The 18,092-nt window shown below is 37.6% G+C and overlaps 1 protein-coding gene across 2 annotated transcripts in view; it reads left to right on the top strand.

Annotated features, from left to right (window-relative positions):
• TSPAN14 (tetraspanin 14) overlaps positions 1-16,392 on the top strand; it is a 39,044-nt gene extending 22,652 nt beyond the window's left edge. For both annotated transcript variants that reach the window (XM_027649531.1, XM_027649530.1), the window contains exons 4-9: positions 4,845-4,991; positions 5,782-5,952; positions 8,633-8,758; positions 10,370-10,414; positions 10,934-11,053; positions 12,758-16,392. In XM_027649531.1, the coding sequence (XP_027505332.1) occupies positions 4,845-4,991; positions 5,782-5,952; positions 8,633-8,758; positions 10,370-10,414; positions 10,934-11,053; positions 12,758-12,829 (681 nt within the window). In that variant the 3' untranslated portion in view covers positions 12,830-16,392. The remainder of the gene's footprint in view (positions 1-4,844; positions 4,992-5,781; positions 5,953-8,632; positions 8,759-10,369; positions 10,415-10,933; positions 11,054-12,757) is intronic.
• Positions 16,393-18,092: the final 1,700 nt, after the last annotated feature.

Here is an 18,092-nt window from a genome sequence, read left to right as displayed (position 1 = left end):
TGGCTGCCCTCTCCAGCTCTAGTAAAGCTGCTTCTTCAGGAAGCAGCTGAGCTCAGGACCGTGTCCAAATGACCTAAACCGAATTTAGCTGGAATTTTGTTCTTGTGCCTGATCTGGTGTTAAGCTGTGGCCCTTGACATTTTGAGCTTTTTTAATCTTTATGAACTGGTTCTCTTTAAAGACCATGGTTTCTGAAATATACTTTTCTACCTACCTCTTTTTATTACAAACAAGAAATAGTGTGAGGAATGTAAGAGATATCACTTTATATTAAAAAACCCACTAAGAAAATCCAAACGTGCGTCTTTGAAATACTTCAGAAAGATGATCTCAGTCTTATGGCCATCTGTTGTCCACTTTACTCCCCATGGAGTGCTTAAGTGATGATGTTTCCATGTAGAGGAACAAAACTGGGGAAACATGATCTAGCTGAATAACACTGTTATTTGTGACAAAAGTTTCTCCTAGCTAAATAACTCCCTGAATCGAAGGAAGTCAATGCAGACATGTACCCTACAGAGTTCTCCTGTTAAAAGAGAAGAGAATGGTACAAGTATGGTATGGTTCAACCCTTTGAAAGAATTTAAAAACAAGGCTTTAAAATGACTGTAAGCATTAGGAAAAAGTGACAATTACTTGGAGACTGACTAACCTGCATCTAATTAGCAGTGGAGAGCTGATGCTCTCACTGTTCAGTTGTGCTGCTGAGTAGTAAGACTTCAATTACCATCCCAGTGTTTGCATTTCCTTAATTGAAGCCTTTACACACAGCAGCTGTCCACAAATAGAGAGGTTCTGGGATTCCTCTGCTTTTTGGAAGGGAAAGTGTTTTGTGATGAACTTAATTCTGAGGTATTTATTCTCCTTCTCCCCCCTCCCTATGTGCATGCACTCATTCTCACAACTAGATTAGTGTTATCATTGATATATAGTAAGCAGCCTATCTCCACATACACAAAAAAAAAGGATTTTCTTTCCAACCCTTTAGAGAGGGTGTTAAACTTGTCTTGAATTTGTATTCTCTCATGTTCAGACCTTTTCTGTTTTGTAGACAAGCATGTAGGATCTGTGTGGTTGGAAATTAATATCTCACAACTTACCCCCATTTGTCAAATTGACTTTATGGTACACTGAAGTTACTGAAAGGCAAACTTTGTCTTTTTTTAAATTTGTCTGAACTCTTTCTGCTCTCTGTGCTATCTTGCAAATGAGTGCTTCAAAGCCTTTCCTGTGGTTTTGAACTTATAAATCGCTCATGAAATCTGTTCGTTATTTTTTATATCAGTTGTTCTGTGCTATGTTGTCAGTCTTTCATATTAGTACCATTCTTCAGCCCCAGTGCCTGTATTTTACAGATAAACATCTTGGTGAACAATAGATGGGAAGCAAGAGAAAAACATTGCAGAAACTGTGCTGCAGTGGTAAACTCAAAGATAAACTATAAATGGTGGAGGAGTTCTGAACATCCTGTCTCTTACTGCAACATGAAGTACATTAGGTCCATTTAATTTCTCTGGGTTTTCTTGTCTCTTTTCTTTTTCTGCTAGGACTACACTTTAGATTAATTCCTCAGCAGTCTTTTTTTCTGGATGTAAATCCTGTGTTTCTCTTTTAGGTGGTAATATTATTGAAATGAGACTGCTGGTTTGTGAGAAATGTTGAAAATACTATATGTAACAACATGGAGAAAAGCAGGAACCTAATGACAGTTTGTTTAAAAGAAAGGGATAAATGCACAGTCCTGTGCCTGAGATGAGGCAACCCCATGCTCCAGTATGGGCTGGGAGTTAACTGCTTAGAAAGCAACTTTGTGAGGAAAAAGCCTTGAGCTCCTGTTTGATCAGTAAGAAGAATATCAGCTGTGCCCTCATGTCAAGGCCAAGAGCATACTGGGCTGTGTTAGCACCACTGTGGCCAGGGAGGAGGTTCCAGCAATATTCACACAGTTGACGTGCATCTGGAGTACCACATCCAGTTTTGGGCACCCCTGTGTCAGGCAGGTCTTTTCCAACCTTATTCTATTTTTAAATCTGTTTATTGTTTAGTCTGCTGATCTTTGCATTTGTGCACAGAGGTCTGTAAACTGTCTAAAGGTGAAGGCATGTAACTTGTGTTGTAATTGGTGGCAGTGATACTGTGACGATCAACAGCCAGTTTACACAACTTCCTTAAAAGAAATCAGGTCTGTCCTTGTCATGTGTATTTTGTAGTTTTCATACTAGTGTATCTCAAAACAGTAACTGGTTTGGCATTTGTTAATTAGCTGTATTAGAGATTTTCTTTTTTTAAAGACAATCCACGATTACCCTCTTTTGCCAATATATTTCAGTTGAGATGGTGACATAATGCTTGCAAACATTAAAAGAAAGTGAATAACAAGTTAAAAGTGTACAGCTGCAACTCCTAATTCACTGTTCCAAGTAACTGAAAGAAAGTTAAAGCCTGAGTTGTGTTATAGGATTTTCTGACACTGACTTCAGGTATCAGACTTCCTGTAGGAAATCTACATATTGTAAAGGGCAGCTTGTACTTGAAAGAGTTTTTACCATCCTGCAGATGGCACAGGCAGAAGCCAGAAGCATCTTTAGAGATGGGTAAGGTGGGATGAGGTGGTTCTCTGAGTTAATTCTCTTGTTTACTTCCTTCCTTCAGGATTTTGAACTTAACATCTTTTGTTAGGCAAGTAAACCCCCACAACCTTCTTTTCAAAAGAGCATGTTGTAAACATCAAATGTGAACTTGAAGAAACTGTTTTGAACCGGCAACATCTGAGGTTGAATAATAGAACCCAGTTCCTGCCAACTTTTCTTCATAGCATGCTTTGATCAGAGGAAGTTTTCTTCCAAAAAGATGTTGCATGAGCAAGTGAAATTGTCTGAAAACAAAAAGTTTGAGTTTAGGTGTGGGAAGGAGATGGCTGGCAATAGTTGTCGAAGTTTCAACCTCCTGGTTGCACATGGCTTGGTTTCATGGTGTGTTGATTTTACAGAGGCCCTGCTTCAGCCTGCCTAATCTTGGCATATGTGTCTTGCTTGTGGGGTCAGAGCCAATTATATTAGGTGGGACTCTCATAATTAACCTGATAGGCCAAGTTTGTTAATTAGCTGTGAGGTCTTACAGTTTTTAAGAATGGAAATGTCACTGGTAACATGTATCAATAAACTGTGACTGTTTTCCAATAGACTATTTCAGCTGTTAGTCACCAGCTGTTGCAAGGCAATTCTGAGCTCTACAGATCAATTTTTATTTTTTTTTATTTTCATTCCTTCAACCAGTTTTGGTAAAAGAAAATTCTCTTGCTGTTGCCAAATCTAACAGCTCTCACAGGGTCTGTTATGGAACATGTTATGAAAGAAGATGAAGTCCTGTGTGTCACTGTAGTACTGTTAATCAGTGTCTTTTCACCAGCTGATGAAGTTTCTCCATGGCCACGTTTTCTCCTAATGCTGTATTTTGGATATGTTATTTTTGTTAAATAAGCAACTGAATAAGAAGTGATAGGGATTTTTCCCAGGGGTTCTCTTAGGTTGTGTATCCTTTGCACTTAACTCTAGCACAGGTACTTGGGTGGCAAGATGTGAATTGACGTTCCCTTGACAGAGGGATATGTCTCTGATATCTTTCTCTTACCCTGTACATGGTTAGGTTGAGAATATACTTCATAAAGAAAAAAAGATAACAAACTTGTAGTGTTGGGATATTGTACTGTGTTTTTTGTTACTTCTTTGTTTTAAATAGAAAGCATTTCCTTGTTAAAATGTTCTGTGTATTGTTGAGTATATGATGAACACTCAGACTATTACAAGGCTACCTGGATGTCCCTACAAATCATTCTCATTAACTTTAATAGTTTCAGTTGTTTGTCCCTTCTATCTTCTGCATGTTCCATCTTGTTCTGGCACATTACATTTGATGGATTTGATGGAATTTTAATGGTTGCTAGTGTAATAACTTCTTTAAAACCTAATCTGGAAATTGTAAGGAAGGATTTCACTGTGTTAGTGTTACACTTATATAGACTTAAAAATCTAGGTAGACAGGCTTAATAGCTAAGATTGCTGTCAACATAAGTGGTGTCTCTGGATAGTTAATGAAGAAAATATTGCTGCTAAATCAGGTAAATTGCAATAACTTTTGGTGTAAGAATTTTATCTGGGGTGAAAGGGGGGAATGTTTAGATGATATTTGTGTATTTTTAAAAGAGTTTGGAGCAGCACTTCTAAGATTATTTGGCACTAGAAGGGGTGTAACTAAAATGAGAGGAAAAATTTGCTTCCCTTGAAAACTAAACCAAGATTTGTATTCCCCTCCTACCTTGAAAATGTCACCCATAAGCTGCTTTGTCCTTAGAATATCTCTCCCTTTCTGCCTCTTAAACATTAGGATTGGAAAACCTATTTTCTTGATTTTTTTTTTTTTTTTGGACCATTATATTGGAGTGCCCTTTTGATTGATGCATTTCAAGTTAATAGAAAGCATTAATTCTTTTGCCTTGAAACTAAATGAACATCAGTGATAGTTTTGAGCTTTTGGCACCATCTTGTGGAATCCTGTTTGGCAAATAGTCCTAGGAGAATGTAATCTGAGAAACTGACTGTGCTGGATTGACTTGTTAAAAGAATTATTACCCAGAACTTTGTATTAATACTACTGCTGCTGGGGTGAAGAAAATTAGTGTCATCCATGAACATTTTACTGTAAGACTTTTTCATGGGGGGTCGTTGTTGGCGAGTTCGAGGGTTTGTAACCAATTCCTTTGGAATCATGTGGAAATCATCCAGAAGGAATGTTAAAGGAATAATATGCTTCTAGTGGTCACCTCTTTCTGTTCTGTTTTCTCTCAGGGCGTGCTGTCTGATCTGACAAAGGTGACTGGTCTTCATGGTCTGGACCCAGTGGTGCTTGTCTTACTGGTGGGAATAGTGATGTTTACTCTGGGATTTGCTGGTTGTGTAGGAGCACTGAGAGAAAACATCTGCCTTCTGAAATTTGTGAGTAACACCATTATACGAGTCAATCATTATGTGTCTGAAAGCTGCAAATAATGAACTTGTAGCAAACCCAGATAAATAATTGGTAGAATTTAGTTTGTTACAATGTATGTGGTAAACTTGCTGCCTTAACAAACCTCTGAGTAATGGTATTAAAAGCAGTGTGGGTTCCAGCCTGTTTATTTTCTTCTTTATGGAACATGTTTGTTCCCTCTTTTCATTCATTCTGCTATGCAGTGATGTTTTAGAGTGTATACCAGAATCTAATGTTGTGATGTTATGGAACATATTTAGTCAGTTCAGAATTACTGAGAGAATATAGTATAGTGGAACAAAATTGTTTAAAAACCTAGAAGTTTCATGTAGATGTTGGGTGGGCAGAACTTTGGGGCTTCAGTGGATGATGTGAAATTTCTTAAATTTTTTTTAGTACTGAGGCTTCTTTGCTTTAAATCTGAAAACAGTTTAGCTGGACAAAAAAGTCTGAAAAATTATAAAATTAGAAACAGTGCAAGAGGTAATATCAAGACTACTTTAGCCCTGTTTTACAGATTCTCATTTATTATTATTTTCACTGCTGTGCATAATGTTTGTGGTATGATGTTCATTGTACTGACAAGTTCAGGTGACCAAAACAAAATGATTACTCTACCTTCTTGGAGGTTTCTTTACCTTGTATACTCATTTGAGAGGTCATGTTCTGAAATTCTGTGTCTGTTTCTGATGGTGTTAGAGACACATTCAAAATGAATTACTATTTTCCAATTTGAGACTTTTTTTTTTTTTACAGTTCTGTGGAGCAATTGTGTTTATATTCCTGTTGGAGCTGGCAGTAGCAGTTATGGCTTTCCTGTTCCAGGACTGGGTGAGGGACAGGGTAAAGGAGTTCTTTGAGAATAACATTAAATCCTACCGAGATGATATTGACCTCCAGAACATCATTGATTCGCTACAGAGAATCGTAAGTTCATATCCTGTCGTTCCTTTCATGCATTCTGGGAGAAGGTTTTCATTTTGGTGATAGAACTATCATATTTTGTAGCTAATGCTACTGTTACAGATGTTCTGTTTTTTCCTTTCTGTGTTGAAAGCATCAGGGAGGCAAGATATTCTGAGGTAGTGCTGTTCTAAGGCGGATTATGGAGGCTCTCTCAAGCATTCATCTGCACTGAACCTCCTTCATTTGCTCCCCTGTTCTGGTCAGTGTTGCACCACTTGCACTGAGAAGTGAGCAACAAAAAAAACTTTCTCCTAAAAAAATTGTGCAATGAAACTGGTAGTCTGCATTCTTATTTTAGGAGGCACTGCAGTCTTATACAGGGATGCAGCATATAAAGCCTTTTATCTTCTGAGATGCACCTCATCTTGAAACAAAAGAGAATATCTTTAAGTGGGAAAGGGTAGTTTATAGTTAGATAGTTGCCAAGGAAGGTTAAAACTATTTTATGCTCTAGTGGTCCTAAAATCTTCATTTACTAGAAGACAGTGATGTACAACAGGAGATGACAAGGCCTCTGCTAGTAAGGGCCTGGTAGCTTTTACTGCAGCAGCTGCTTTTGTAATCATGCCCAGAAAACAACCAGTAAAGGTGACTCTTCTGAATTTTATTTATTTTTGTGTGGTTGAAAAATATGTATGGAGAGAGACAGAGTGCATATGAGTACTTTGCAAAGAGGTAAAATGGTTGTCTCCTTTTTATATTTTTCCCTTTATGAAAGAAGGTTGGTTTTGTCTGTCTTCCATCTTCTAAAATATCCTATTAGAAATCTGTGCTCACAGCTGAGTTTGAAAGCAAAGCATGTTTTAGAGTGGATACCAGTCTGGTCAGCTGTATATTACCAGCAGCTTGTCTATCCTGTTCCTTTACTCTTGTGTGCATTGGTATGCAAGGATCCTCTGATTAAGCTGCCTGGATGGGTTTCAGTGCTGTTTGGCTTTAGCTTTTGGTGCTCAGGGCACCTTTTGGTAAGGTTCCTCCTGACCCCAGCCAACACAAGTAATTGTCTTAGTGTTTTCCACTTGGATGTTGCTCTTTCTGCTTATCTAGTTTCAGTATAGTTGGCCAGGCTAATAGGCTAAGCTGATTTACAGTTGAACTCCAGTTACTTTTCAATGAAAATAAAAGGCTAAGCTTGCTAGAAGGAGTTAGTTAGCCAGTCTAACAAGCCAATAAACCTGAAAAAGGAAAGACGAGAAAAGTCTGAATGGGTCTGTCGGTGATCCATACCTGAAAGTACTGAGGAAGGAGGGAAGTGTGCAGTGTGAATTAGCAAGTGTAGTTCTGTAAGGGTCAGCAGTGTGTTCAAATGACTCACTGAAGCCTGTATTCTAAGGAGCCATGCTCTTTAGGCTGACTTGCTCTGTTCTCAGTGCATGCCTCAAGAGAGAGCTTTATGTGGGCAGCTCCTTTTTCTGGCTAATTACATTACTTTCAGGCCTGCGAGTGACCTCATAGTCTGTGCCTTATTAAGGAAGAGAAACATGTTTAGTGCTTGTATGGCTTTCTATAAAGCTGTAGGCGTGTGAGGCACGAGGTACTAGAAAGACAAAAATAACCTTTTTTGCATTCTTTACAGTGATATATTAGTGACTTAAAGTCATTTTTTCTTGATGCTTTTCTATTCTGAGCATTCTGTTCAGCTCTATTTAGAACATCCTTCCTGTGAAAATTGTGTACACAATTCTGCTCTCCATTCACATCTGTGTCTGTCACAACTTGATAACTTCTGAATTGATTTACTGACCTCAAGTTGTGATGGTCTTGCAGACAGCTAGGTTAATACAAATTTTGTGACAACAGGCAGTGATCAGAGGAGAGATGTTAGAGAGAACCTAAGGGGCTGGACCTTCATGTGGTGCCAGGAAAATCTGTATGATGGTATAATATTTCAAGTACTCAAATTTATAGAGAAAGATTTGTACCCTTAAATATCCAGGCCACTAAACTGCAAAGCATAACCCAATAAAAAATTAACTTTCATTAGTTCCAGGAGGTAAGCATTCCTTAAGTTGTTAGGGTTTCCCCCATCTGCAGTTACGGTAATTACATCACACTGTTTAGATCAAGAAACTCATGTGAAATACTTCTAGAACTGAGTGACCTTTGGAGTTAGTGAGACTTTACCAGTTCATTCATTTGTACCTGAAAACCTTCTGATATAAAAGAAAGGAAGTATATTCACAAATGTTTGGATCTACTTTTTAAAATAAATAAGGAGAAGAATACTTGTTGATTCATGGAAAATTAAGCATGTCACAAATTTAAAGAAACCTTTTTCCAGAGCTTTTCTGCTTTGTATGACTTGGAAATAATGGGTTACAAAGCATTTATATGGAATATTTTGTTGCACCATTGTATCAGTGTACACTGATTGTATCTGTTAGTTACATCTAAAGTGATAATTTTTATGATTTTGCTTGTCACGTTGACACCTGTTTCCAGGGGCAGATGTGACAGGTGTATTGCTTTGATTTCAGAGAACCATGTTATTGATTACTCATTTTTTATTCTGGTGTTGTCATTGATTCTGCTCAGATTTAGGGATACTGAAGATTTATAAACAAACACTTAGCATTTAGAGGTATTTTAGTGACAGTTTACCCACTGAATGTACTCTCTGATATTTGTTTATCTCTTACAGAACCACTGCTGCGGTGCCCAAGGTCCTGAAGACTGGGACTTTAACATATACTTTAACTGCAACAGTGAAAGCAAAAGTCGTGAGAAGTGTGGAGTTCCTTTTTCCTGTTGTATACCTGATCCTGCTGTAAGTTGTGCCCTGGCTTTGCTATTGCTCTGATGTTGTAGAGCTAGGTAAGGAAGTGCTTCCTGAATAAGGTGTGATGACTAGGGCTTTAAAAAGGTTGGAATAGAAATATGAGAAAAATTTGTCTGCACAAGAGAGATTTTTGATCATTTAGGAGATCTCTTAGGGTTCAGATGTGGCAACCTGTTATATAGTTGAAAATGGATAGTCACCAGGGATTCAAGCTGTTTTAGTATGGTTTGAATCTGCAAGTAGTGGTGGCTGGTGTTGTTTCCTTGAATCCTCTGTTACCTAGCTTATGTGGACCTGAGAGCAATGTCTAAGCAGTATGTTGGCCCCAGTTAGAATTAACGTTACAACACCCCTCTGCCAATCAAGTAGGAGTAACTCCATTTGCTGGTTGTTTATCAGTAACTAGTAAAGTGCTCATGCACCAAATTTGAAGCATTTGAGTCAGTTCTTGTTTTTTTGGCAAGATTTAGTTGCTTATTAGTTAGATCTGTTTACTAAATGTTATGAAACTTTTTGACCCTTTCACTGGATGCCAAAATGTAGAGGTAGAAACTAACATATAGTGCTTTCTAGTATTAGTGGGAGTAATTACAACTCAAAATCCATCTGTCAAAACTTGTGTGGAGCAGATAGCCATTGGTAGATTAATACAATCAGAACTCTACCAGTGGTTAAATATAGAAATCAACCAAGGAAAGACTTTGTTGGGGAAATATTCAATGTTCAGATTCCCCAGTAATTATTTCCTTGTTTAGTTTGGAGCAGTACTGTTCAAGTGCAAATCTTTTTGTTGCTGGTGCTGTATTTAAGGAGAAATAAGTATGTTTAAGTCTTTTTAATGTGAGATTCTCCTACTGATATTTTGTGAATTATGCTATAATTGCATAATATATGTTTTTGTAACTTTTACACGGGGGGAAAAAGTCTTTAAAGGAATGTCTTTGCATCCTTGGTAATAAATACTGTCACTGGGTCACATGGGGTTGTGATCTGGAAGGTGTTTGTGGTCTTACTACTTGGGATCTACAACTGGAGTGTTTCATCTCCAAGACTGGAGCTGGGTTATGTGTGAGACTTTGAACTATCAACTGAGTGGGCTGAAGTAGCTTGCAGCTGTTACTGGTTTTAGCTCACTGGGATAGCAAGTTCTTGTGTAGTGCTTGAAATGATGGAGCTGTAAGGCATATTTCTCCACTGCAAGAGTAAGTAAATCAGCCTGGTAGCTGTATTGTTACCTCAGTGTCAGGTGCTATGTGAAATAGCTGATGTGAATCTGATCTTGGAAATGCAGAAGCCTTATCTGTGTGCTGGCAGTGCAGTTGCTATGCCCTCTGTTAAAAAGTCTGTGCTACTTGAAAGCCAAGTGATAGAAGCAGCTGTGAGATGCCTGGTGGAGGATGTCATCTAGCTAGTAAGCACCTTTGCTTTTTCATCACTTTTCTTGTATTCTGCTACTGCTTTACTCGTTTTTACTAAAAATGCTTCTTAAAACTTCTCTGACACTCCTAATGTTTGTGAACATAAAAGACAGAAAAGCTTGCTGTGAACAGAATTGAGCAGAATTCAATTGATTTACTTTAAATCTTTTTTGCTTTGCAGCAAAAAGTTGTGAACACACAGTGTGGCTATGATATCAGAAAGAAGGTAAGGTGCTGGGACCTCGCTGTCTGTCATGTTCTGTGCCTGCATAGACAAAACTATAAAAATGGTGGGATTGCTGATGGATATGTCAGCTTAAAATTCTGGGAACTGACTGTGCTACATGATACTGAAAGTAGACTGAGGTAGACATTTTCTTTGTTTTAAGTAAGCTTGTACTGTATGAGGGTAGAGAAAACAAATGATGAAACAAGTAAAGGGAAAGGTAAAGGTGTTTCAAAAAGGAGTGGTACTTGCATTTCCAATGTGCATTTCAGTTATCAGTTGTAGTAGTCTAACTCTGACAATCTATTATCTGATAATTCTACAGTATTCTAATAACAGGATTTACAGGAAGATATTAACATCAATGTCTGACATTGCTTGATTTATATATGTATTTTTAAAGTGTGGTTAAAAACACCACTGCATAAGTGACAAAATTAGTATAGGTTTATCATGTGATTGATTTTATGGTAACTTGAGCAGAAAAGTAATATTCTTATTCTTCCTTTCTGCATTCAGAGCAAGAATCAATGGGAAGATCAGATTTTTGTCAAAGGATGTATTCATGCTCTTGAAGCTTGGTTACCCCGAAATATCTACATTGTTGCAGGTGTCTTCATAGCTATCTCACTGCTCCAGGTTAGTTGTTATTGTTAGGATTCTTTGAAAAAAACTTCAGTTTTGCAGATACAGACCTGCTAAAGGTAAAAGCAGTTGTGAACAGAGGTAAAAGAAATGTTTTGAGTGTGGGTTTTTTAGATATGAGAAGGGTATGACACAAAAAAGAATTAAAGTATAAAAATACCTGTTGCTTAAAGCAATGAAGATCATATAAAAATACAGTACAGTTATAATATGGTATGTGATAATTGTGATATATTAACACGACTCCATTAATATTGCAATATATATGATTATAGGAAATAACATGATACAATAATACTCCCTACTTTTCCATATGTCTTGGAGGGGAGATCTGCTGGTTGCCTACTCCAGTAGATCTGAACTACAGCCCATCACAAATTTGAAATGACTGAGATACAACACCGTCCTTCATGCTCAGGTTCTCTCTCAGTAAGTGATGTGCAGCATGCTGCTCAAAAACCTGAGAATGCAAGAGCAGGGAAATAGGTGAACAGGTTGCAAATGTGATCTTAGCAGAACCAGATGGAGTTGATGTGACTTCTGTTACCTCATCAGTGCTTGGTATATCAAAGGAAAAGAACTAAAGTATAGCATGTAAGATGACTTCTTTCAAGGTGGACTCTGCTTTCATTGTGGCAGTTCTTTACACTTACCTTGCTTTCTTTGCTATGGAACTGCTTCACTTCCATGGGAATTAATAAATCTGCTACAGAATGTATTTTCTGGGTAATGGACAATCGTTGAGTGTAGAGTGCTGGCAAAATACCTTTTCCCAGCCTTGGTAATACTGCCCTCTGTAGCCTGAGGGTGTGATTGATTTTGATTTATTTTATTTTAACACCATCTAATGATAGTGCTTCCATGGATTGGAGAAATGCTGTCCTAAGAACACAACATCTCATTAGAAAGACATTCAAGATAGGAAGTTTAATCTTTTGGCAGTATGTTGACTGAATGACTTCACAGTGTTGTTCTTTATTCATATCCTGAGTCTCTGTGAAATCACTTTCAGTCACTTGTATTTTCAAACCGGGTCTTTCTTGTGCATTAAAATACTTCATGGTGGGACTGACTACTTTTAATTCAAATCTTTCAGCTTTTTCAAAACTTCACCCCAGTTTTGTCTTGTTTCTAGGAATGTTTCAGGAAATGTGCTCAGTTATGAATTTATCTTCAATTTGTAAAGGAAGATTTCTCTGAGAACGTGCCCAAATGTTAAAATTTCATATTTAAATGTCTCAGAATAATCTGGGACTTCTCTTAGTACTTCTGTGACAAGAATTTAGTTTCAGTTCAGGTACTTGTACGTTTTGTGTGTATTTAAAAAAATTGATCTGCAAACTGACTGGATTATCTATTCAGAGTTGTGAAATGAATAAAAATATCTGATTTGTAACTTTAGCAATAGGTTAGCCATGAGTGTTTATGATACTCAGACTTGGTTAAGTGGATTTCTTCCAACTCAAAGGCATCTAGAAGTTTATTATTTTGAATGCTCATGAAGTTTCCATAAAACCATCTTTCTCATGAGTTTTATTTCTTGCAAGATTCTGTTGCCTTTATTATATTTTAGTAATAGCCATGCTTTGATGGATGATCCTGGATATGAAATGATATCTTAAAGTGCATACAAACATTTTACAGACTGGTGTGTTACAAGTGTTTATCTCACAAATGGCATGTTTTTTATCTTTTTAGATCTTTGGGATTTTCCTAGCCAGGTCATTGATCTCCGATATTGAAGCTGTAAAGGCAAGTAATGCCTTTTGAATATAAAAGCAGACACATGTTGCAAAACAGTATATTTTACGATTATTGACTGGACACTAAGGTGGAAGAAATGCACGGACCGTGAAATGCTCCTGTTATGAAAAGCCTTATGTGGATTTTGCCCTGCTCATGCTTTTTGTTAGAAGCTGGTACAAAAGGAATCTCCAAACGCACACCTGTCTACCTTTTTTCTAACAAGACAACTCAGTGCACCAGTGTTGATCTCCAAGGAAGAAATGGAATTTCCCAACACACTGGCAGAACAGATTTTAAGGACTGTAGCAGGAAGACATAAAATTGCTGTAAACTCTTTCCCTGAAGGATTGCTATGAAAATTGTTCTGTCTTCACTCTTAACTGTCGTCTGTCTTAAAATGTAATCTTTTCAGAAGGCATGTACTGATTTCTTCAGAATCTTGAAATCATATTAATCTCTGCAGTAGACTCATGCAGTCATTTTTGGTAAGATATCCAGCAACCATAATCATCAAGGTATTGGAAATTGGGGAAAAAAACCACAAGTTGTCTAGTTCTTTAATTGATTTTCAGTTGTGCAGAACCCATGCTGTTTTGAAAATTCAAGCCAGTTCTCAGATAGGAAAAATCTGTCTCTAGCATTATATGTTAGAAAACCCCATTTCAGGCAAGGGGGTGTGAAGCTCTGATGCTGTTTCCTGTCTGAGGAAAATTTAACTATTCTTTATTTATAGAAGAAAAACCTCTTTAAAAATGCTTATCCTTTCATTGATCACTAATATCTTTAAAAAGTGCTGTCTGTGTAAATTGCAAAGTGCAGCTGGTTTCAGTAGGTAGCAAGCATGCTGTTGGTGGCTTTTTTAATTCCTCTGGTTTCTCCCACAACTGCTGTATGGATCTTCACAAGTCTGAACTGATACTAACAGGACCAATGAAAGACTTATAAATTCAGGATCAGTCCTTACTGAAATATGTTTGGAAATGAGGAAGTAAAAGTTAGTGAAAGATTAGAGTTGTTGGATTTTTAAATTTTCTGTAAAGCTATTAAAACATCAGTTCTGCTTGGTTCCATGGTTCAAATGTGAATCAAAACATGGTGAACCAGAATTTTTTCACAGTAGTTTTCTGTGTTAAGCTGAACTATTCCTTCTGAGGTCAGGGTTTTTATTTTAATCAAGAGGAAACTAAACTTTCCTCTTCCAGTCCTCCCTTCTTGGGAGTTTAGTAGATGGATCTGTAGTTCAGTAAGAGTTCTAATCTTTTCTAGAAGACTTTTTAGTATCATTAGCTTTAAGGTAAAAGTATGTGGCTGAAAAGTTCTTGAAGGTAGCTGTAGCTGTCAGTTTTACTGTGGGCCATTTAACTAACATTGTTTACTGCTTCCAGTAACACCAGACTTTCAGGGAGAGCAGGTTTATTTACAGTGCCTAACATAGTGTAAATTTTAGAAAATTATATATTTTTATAATGATATTTTAGTATATGTAGTCTGCCTGAAAGATTCAATGCTTGTATTTCTAAAGTATATGGCTTTTTCAGGAAGCCGAATTTTTAAATGTCTCTCATGTCCTTTTATTCTATAATGCATGTATTAACAAATATTTTACTGGCAACAGTTGATCAACAGTAAGATCTTAGTGTCTGTGTTGGTTATCCAGACATCCTTAGAGCTTGTAATCTGTGAAGCACTTCAGACAGTGCTGTACTTCTCACGTGTACTTCAGCTTTCATAGTTCTCTTTCTGGCCAGTGACTGAGGCACAACAGGAAAAGGAAGCTTGTCTAAGGATGGCTGATTTCCTTACTGTAGCAGAGAACAGTCTGCTATTAACTCATCTGAAAACCTAAAGTAAAATGACTAGAAGTACACTGTGATTTTTTTTTAACTTTGATATACAACAAGAAAACAATAACAGTAGATCACTGAGGGGAGAGCAAGAGGCATTTCTTCTGTAAAGCCTTGAATTTGAGGTCTGTTTTACTTATTTGTTTAATGCATTGGGAGTAGCCAAAAATGTGCAATTGTACTGCTACTTTGCAAGTGGCAAAGCAGTGTCCAGCAACCTTTGCTTTAAATTCTGGTGCTTGAAACTTTACACCACCTCATCAACCAACTTAGTCAGTTATGTTTTGTGTAAATAATCTGATGTATGTAAAATTGGAGAAGGATGCTTCCTGTTTGTAACTTTTTATTCATAAAACATTGCATTGAAAACTGCGACCAGGGAGTATGTTTCCCTTTGCCACTTTTTGACACAGAAAGCTCCTGATACTGGGAAGGAATTTCAGCAGTTTGGTGAAAAATCATGCCAGTGTCAAGGATGTCTGTGGAGTTCATGCACCAAAATTAGCTGCTGACAAGAACCAGCATTTTGGATTAGGATTCCAGGGTGTGCAAATCTTGCCAAGTTGCCTGAAGACAAATGAGTACTTTTGTTTTTTTTTAAGTACTGTTTGTGTGTGAAACAGAATTTAATTGAAGTGTTGTCTTTCCACAGTTTATTCTTAACGGCTTTGGCCATATTAACACCAGCTTTGTATCAGTGCTTCAGTTATTTGGAGCTGAATTGAAGAGAGAAGTACAACCTATTTGAGGATCTTTAAATTCATGAAGTGATTTTTTTTTTTTATGCTGTGGATAAACTTCTCTGTGCTTATTCAGTATCATTTTTAAAATCCCTGGGCTCTATGCTGGTTTGCCCCTAGACATTTTGAAGTGTACCCCCATTGATGGAACACATGACTATGGTAACATCAAACTTTAAATGGGAATGTTTTCTGCTTAATTTTATTTAGCATCTCTTCTGTGGACCTGTAGGGACTTCATGGCTAAAGATTTAGGTTATGGTTTAAAAAAGTCTTGTCAGCAGAAGTGGCTGGGTGTGAGCCTGCCTCTAAAGCCTCCAAGGAGAAGTAATTCAGTGACCTCGCAGAGGTTTGATAAATTGTTGAGATTTCAGTGGTTGCATTTGGAACGACTTCACGAACACTACAATGGAAACAAGGTTTTTAATAAAGATGTCAGATAGGAGCTCAGACTTGAATAACTACACTGAGAGAAGGAAACATGAACGTGATTACTTTTATTTCTCTGAGCACAATTCATTTCCGTTAAGCGACGTATTTGTCAGTATGTTTGACAGTGCAACTACCCTTTTGTTGCTATCAGTGTAACTGTATTTGGACACAGTTTCCCTGTACGTGAAGAGGAAGGTCAGTGTAAGCACTGAAAAAAGTGCAGTGACCAAAGGACCTTTGGTTGCCTCCTGAAAATCTGAATGTTTCTTCCCAAGAGGTCTTCAGTTTTGGTGACCTCATACAGTGCCATGTGCATAGACCTGTACTTCAGTCCACTGAGGTTGATGTGGCGATTGGCTGATGTGTAGAATTGCCTTGGTTTTTGTCTCCTCACTCCACCCTTCCCTCTTCCTTCCCCTTACTGCCTGTGGGTTATCATGCAGCTTGAGCATTGTTCAGCCATTGGAAGAGGAGGTTCTGTCTTCTCTTCTGAGGTGGCTTTTCTGAGTGACTTTCAGTATATTTTTTTCTTAAGCCTTAAATTTTATTAAATAAAACTTGATGTTTTCTACTCCTGGAGTTTGATTTCTAAAATCTGTTGCTTTCATTTACTAGTATTTCACTCTCTAAGGGTTAGACTGGCTACCAAGACTGCAGTTTGTGGATAACTCAGAAATGGTAAAGATCCAGTGGTGTTCGTTTGTATATTTTGCTGAAACTAATTCCTGACTTTATTTTTGTTTGCACTCTGGGCTGCTGAATAATAAATAACACTGATGATTTTCTCTCCATTGCTAATGGAAAGCCATGAACTAGTGAAGAGCTGCAGAAGGGTTTAGAGAAACTATTAAATCTCTCGACATGCAGAAAGTTAATCTGCTGTTTTTCTTTTCTCCGGTGTGGTCAAAACCTGCTTATGTTACCAAGTGACTTGTCTGGGGTGGTTTTATGAAATTCCCTTTCTTAAGAGTATTCCTGAGAGTGATGTTTGGTGATGAGTGTAGTAGGCCAAGTAGTGTTACTAAGTTTTGCAGGTAGGAAGACTTTTGCAGGAAAAAAGTTTAAATGTTTGTTTGCAGACACAAGCCAGTTGTACTCAAATTATTTGAAAATTGTTGGGCGTTGTTGACTTCAAAATATACCCTGTTCTGTAACAGTTTTCTGAAGATCAGTACTTGTTTATTTTTTTCACAATAACTGTTCTGCTGGCTAAAAAAAAAAATGTTGTTTTTCCCTAACGTTCTACCGCTGCAGGGGTTTGGACATTGTAACTCTGCAGCATTCCATTGCTTCAAACAGTTCCCATCAGAACAAGTTGTGTAATAGAATCTGTTACCTTTTCATTTAATCACCAGTTTTAAATATGAAAAGTTTCTGTAGAAGTGTTTGGACGCATTTGCTTTACTACAGTTTTTTCTTATCTGAAGTTAAACCCAGGTTCTCTTACTGGTGATAATGGAATGCCAGCTGCCTCCAAATCTTCACCCATTCCCACTTGGAATTTCTAATTAGCTTTAATTTTGTGTCTTGTGTAAGCACTGTATGTTTATTTACTGCAGTTTCTTGTAACCTTTGCTTCTGCTGAGTCTGGTTCCAGGTTGCAACATGTTACAATACAGCTCTGAACTTAGGACAACACTGTAGCCTCAATTATTTAGGAATATAGCTTGTGACAGTAGCAGGGTAAAAAATTTTGGAGATGAGCTTTAAAATTGGAAATTGAAGGGAGAGTTAGTTTAAGGATAGTTTGTGTTGGTTTTAATGTGGTCCCTTAACAGCTGGACTCAGTGTGATTCATGGTGTGCAGAGGTTCAGTTGGTGCCTGTTGGCCCTTTGCATTGTTTAGGCTACAGATCTAATCCACCCCATTTCAGGTTATGTGATATAAGCTTGAGATTTTTATGTAATTATTTTCAAGTCCCACTGATGCAATTTTTCTTGTGTGTATCCTGATGGGACAAAACCAAGCAGCTTAAAAATGTATAACAGAAGTGGTAATTGCCTAATGCTTCTTCTGTGATGTTTTCTGAGATCACTTGCTTTGGCAGGCCTTATTCCTACTGCTGTGTCTTAGTAGCTCAGTGAAGAGCTGCAGTGATGCAAGAATCAGGAGGCCAAATAGATGGGCAAATCAGGTTTATGTGCAGCTTTAAAAGCAGGAACTGTACCTGGGCTTTAGTAGTGTTGGTTGTGTGGCCACAAGTGCAAATGCAAGGTAGGGTTGCAAAGCTGGTGTTTTGTTTGCCCCAGCAGCAGTGCTGGGTTGCCTCG

Source organism: Corapipo altera, unplaced genomic scaffold, assembly GCF_003945725.1.
Source record: "Corapipo altera isolate COAL_440 unplaced genomic scaffold, ASM394572v1 53, whole genome shotgun sequence".
In the NCBI taxonomy this organism is placed as follows: domain Eukaryota; kingdom Metazoa; phylum Chordata; class Aves; order Passeriformes; family Pipridae; genus Corapipo; species Corapipo altera.
This window is presented reverse-complemented; position numbering and strand designations above follow the sequence as displayed.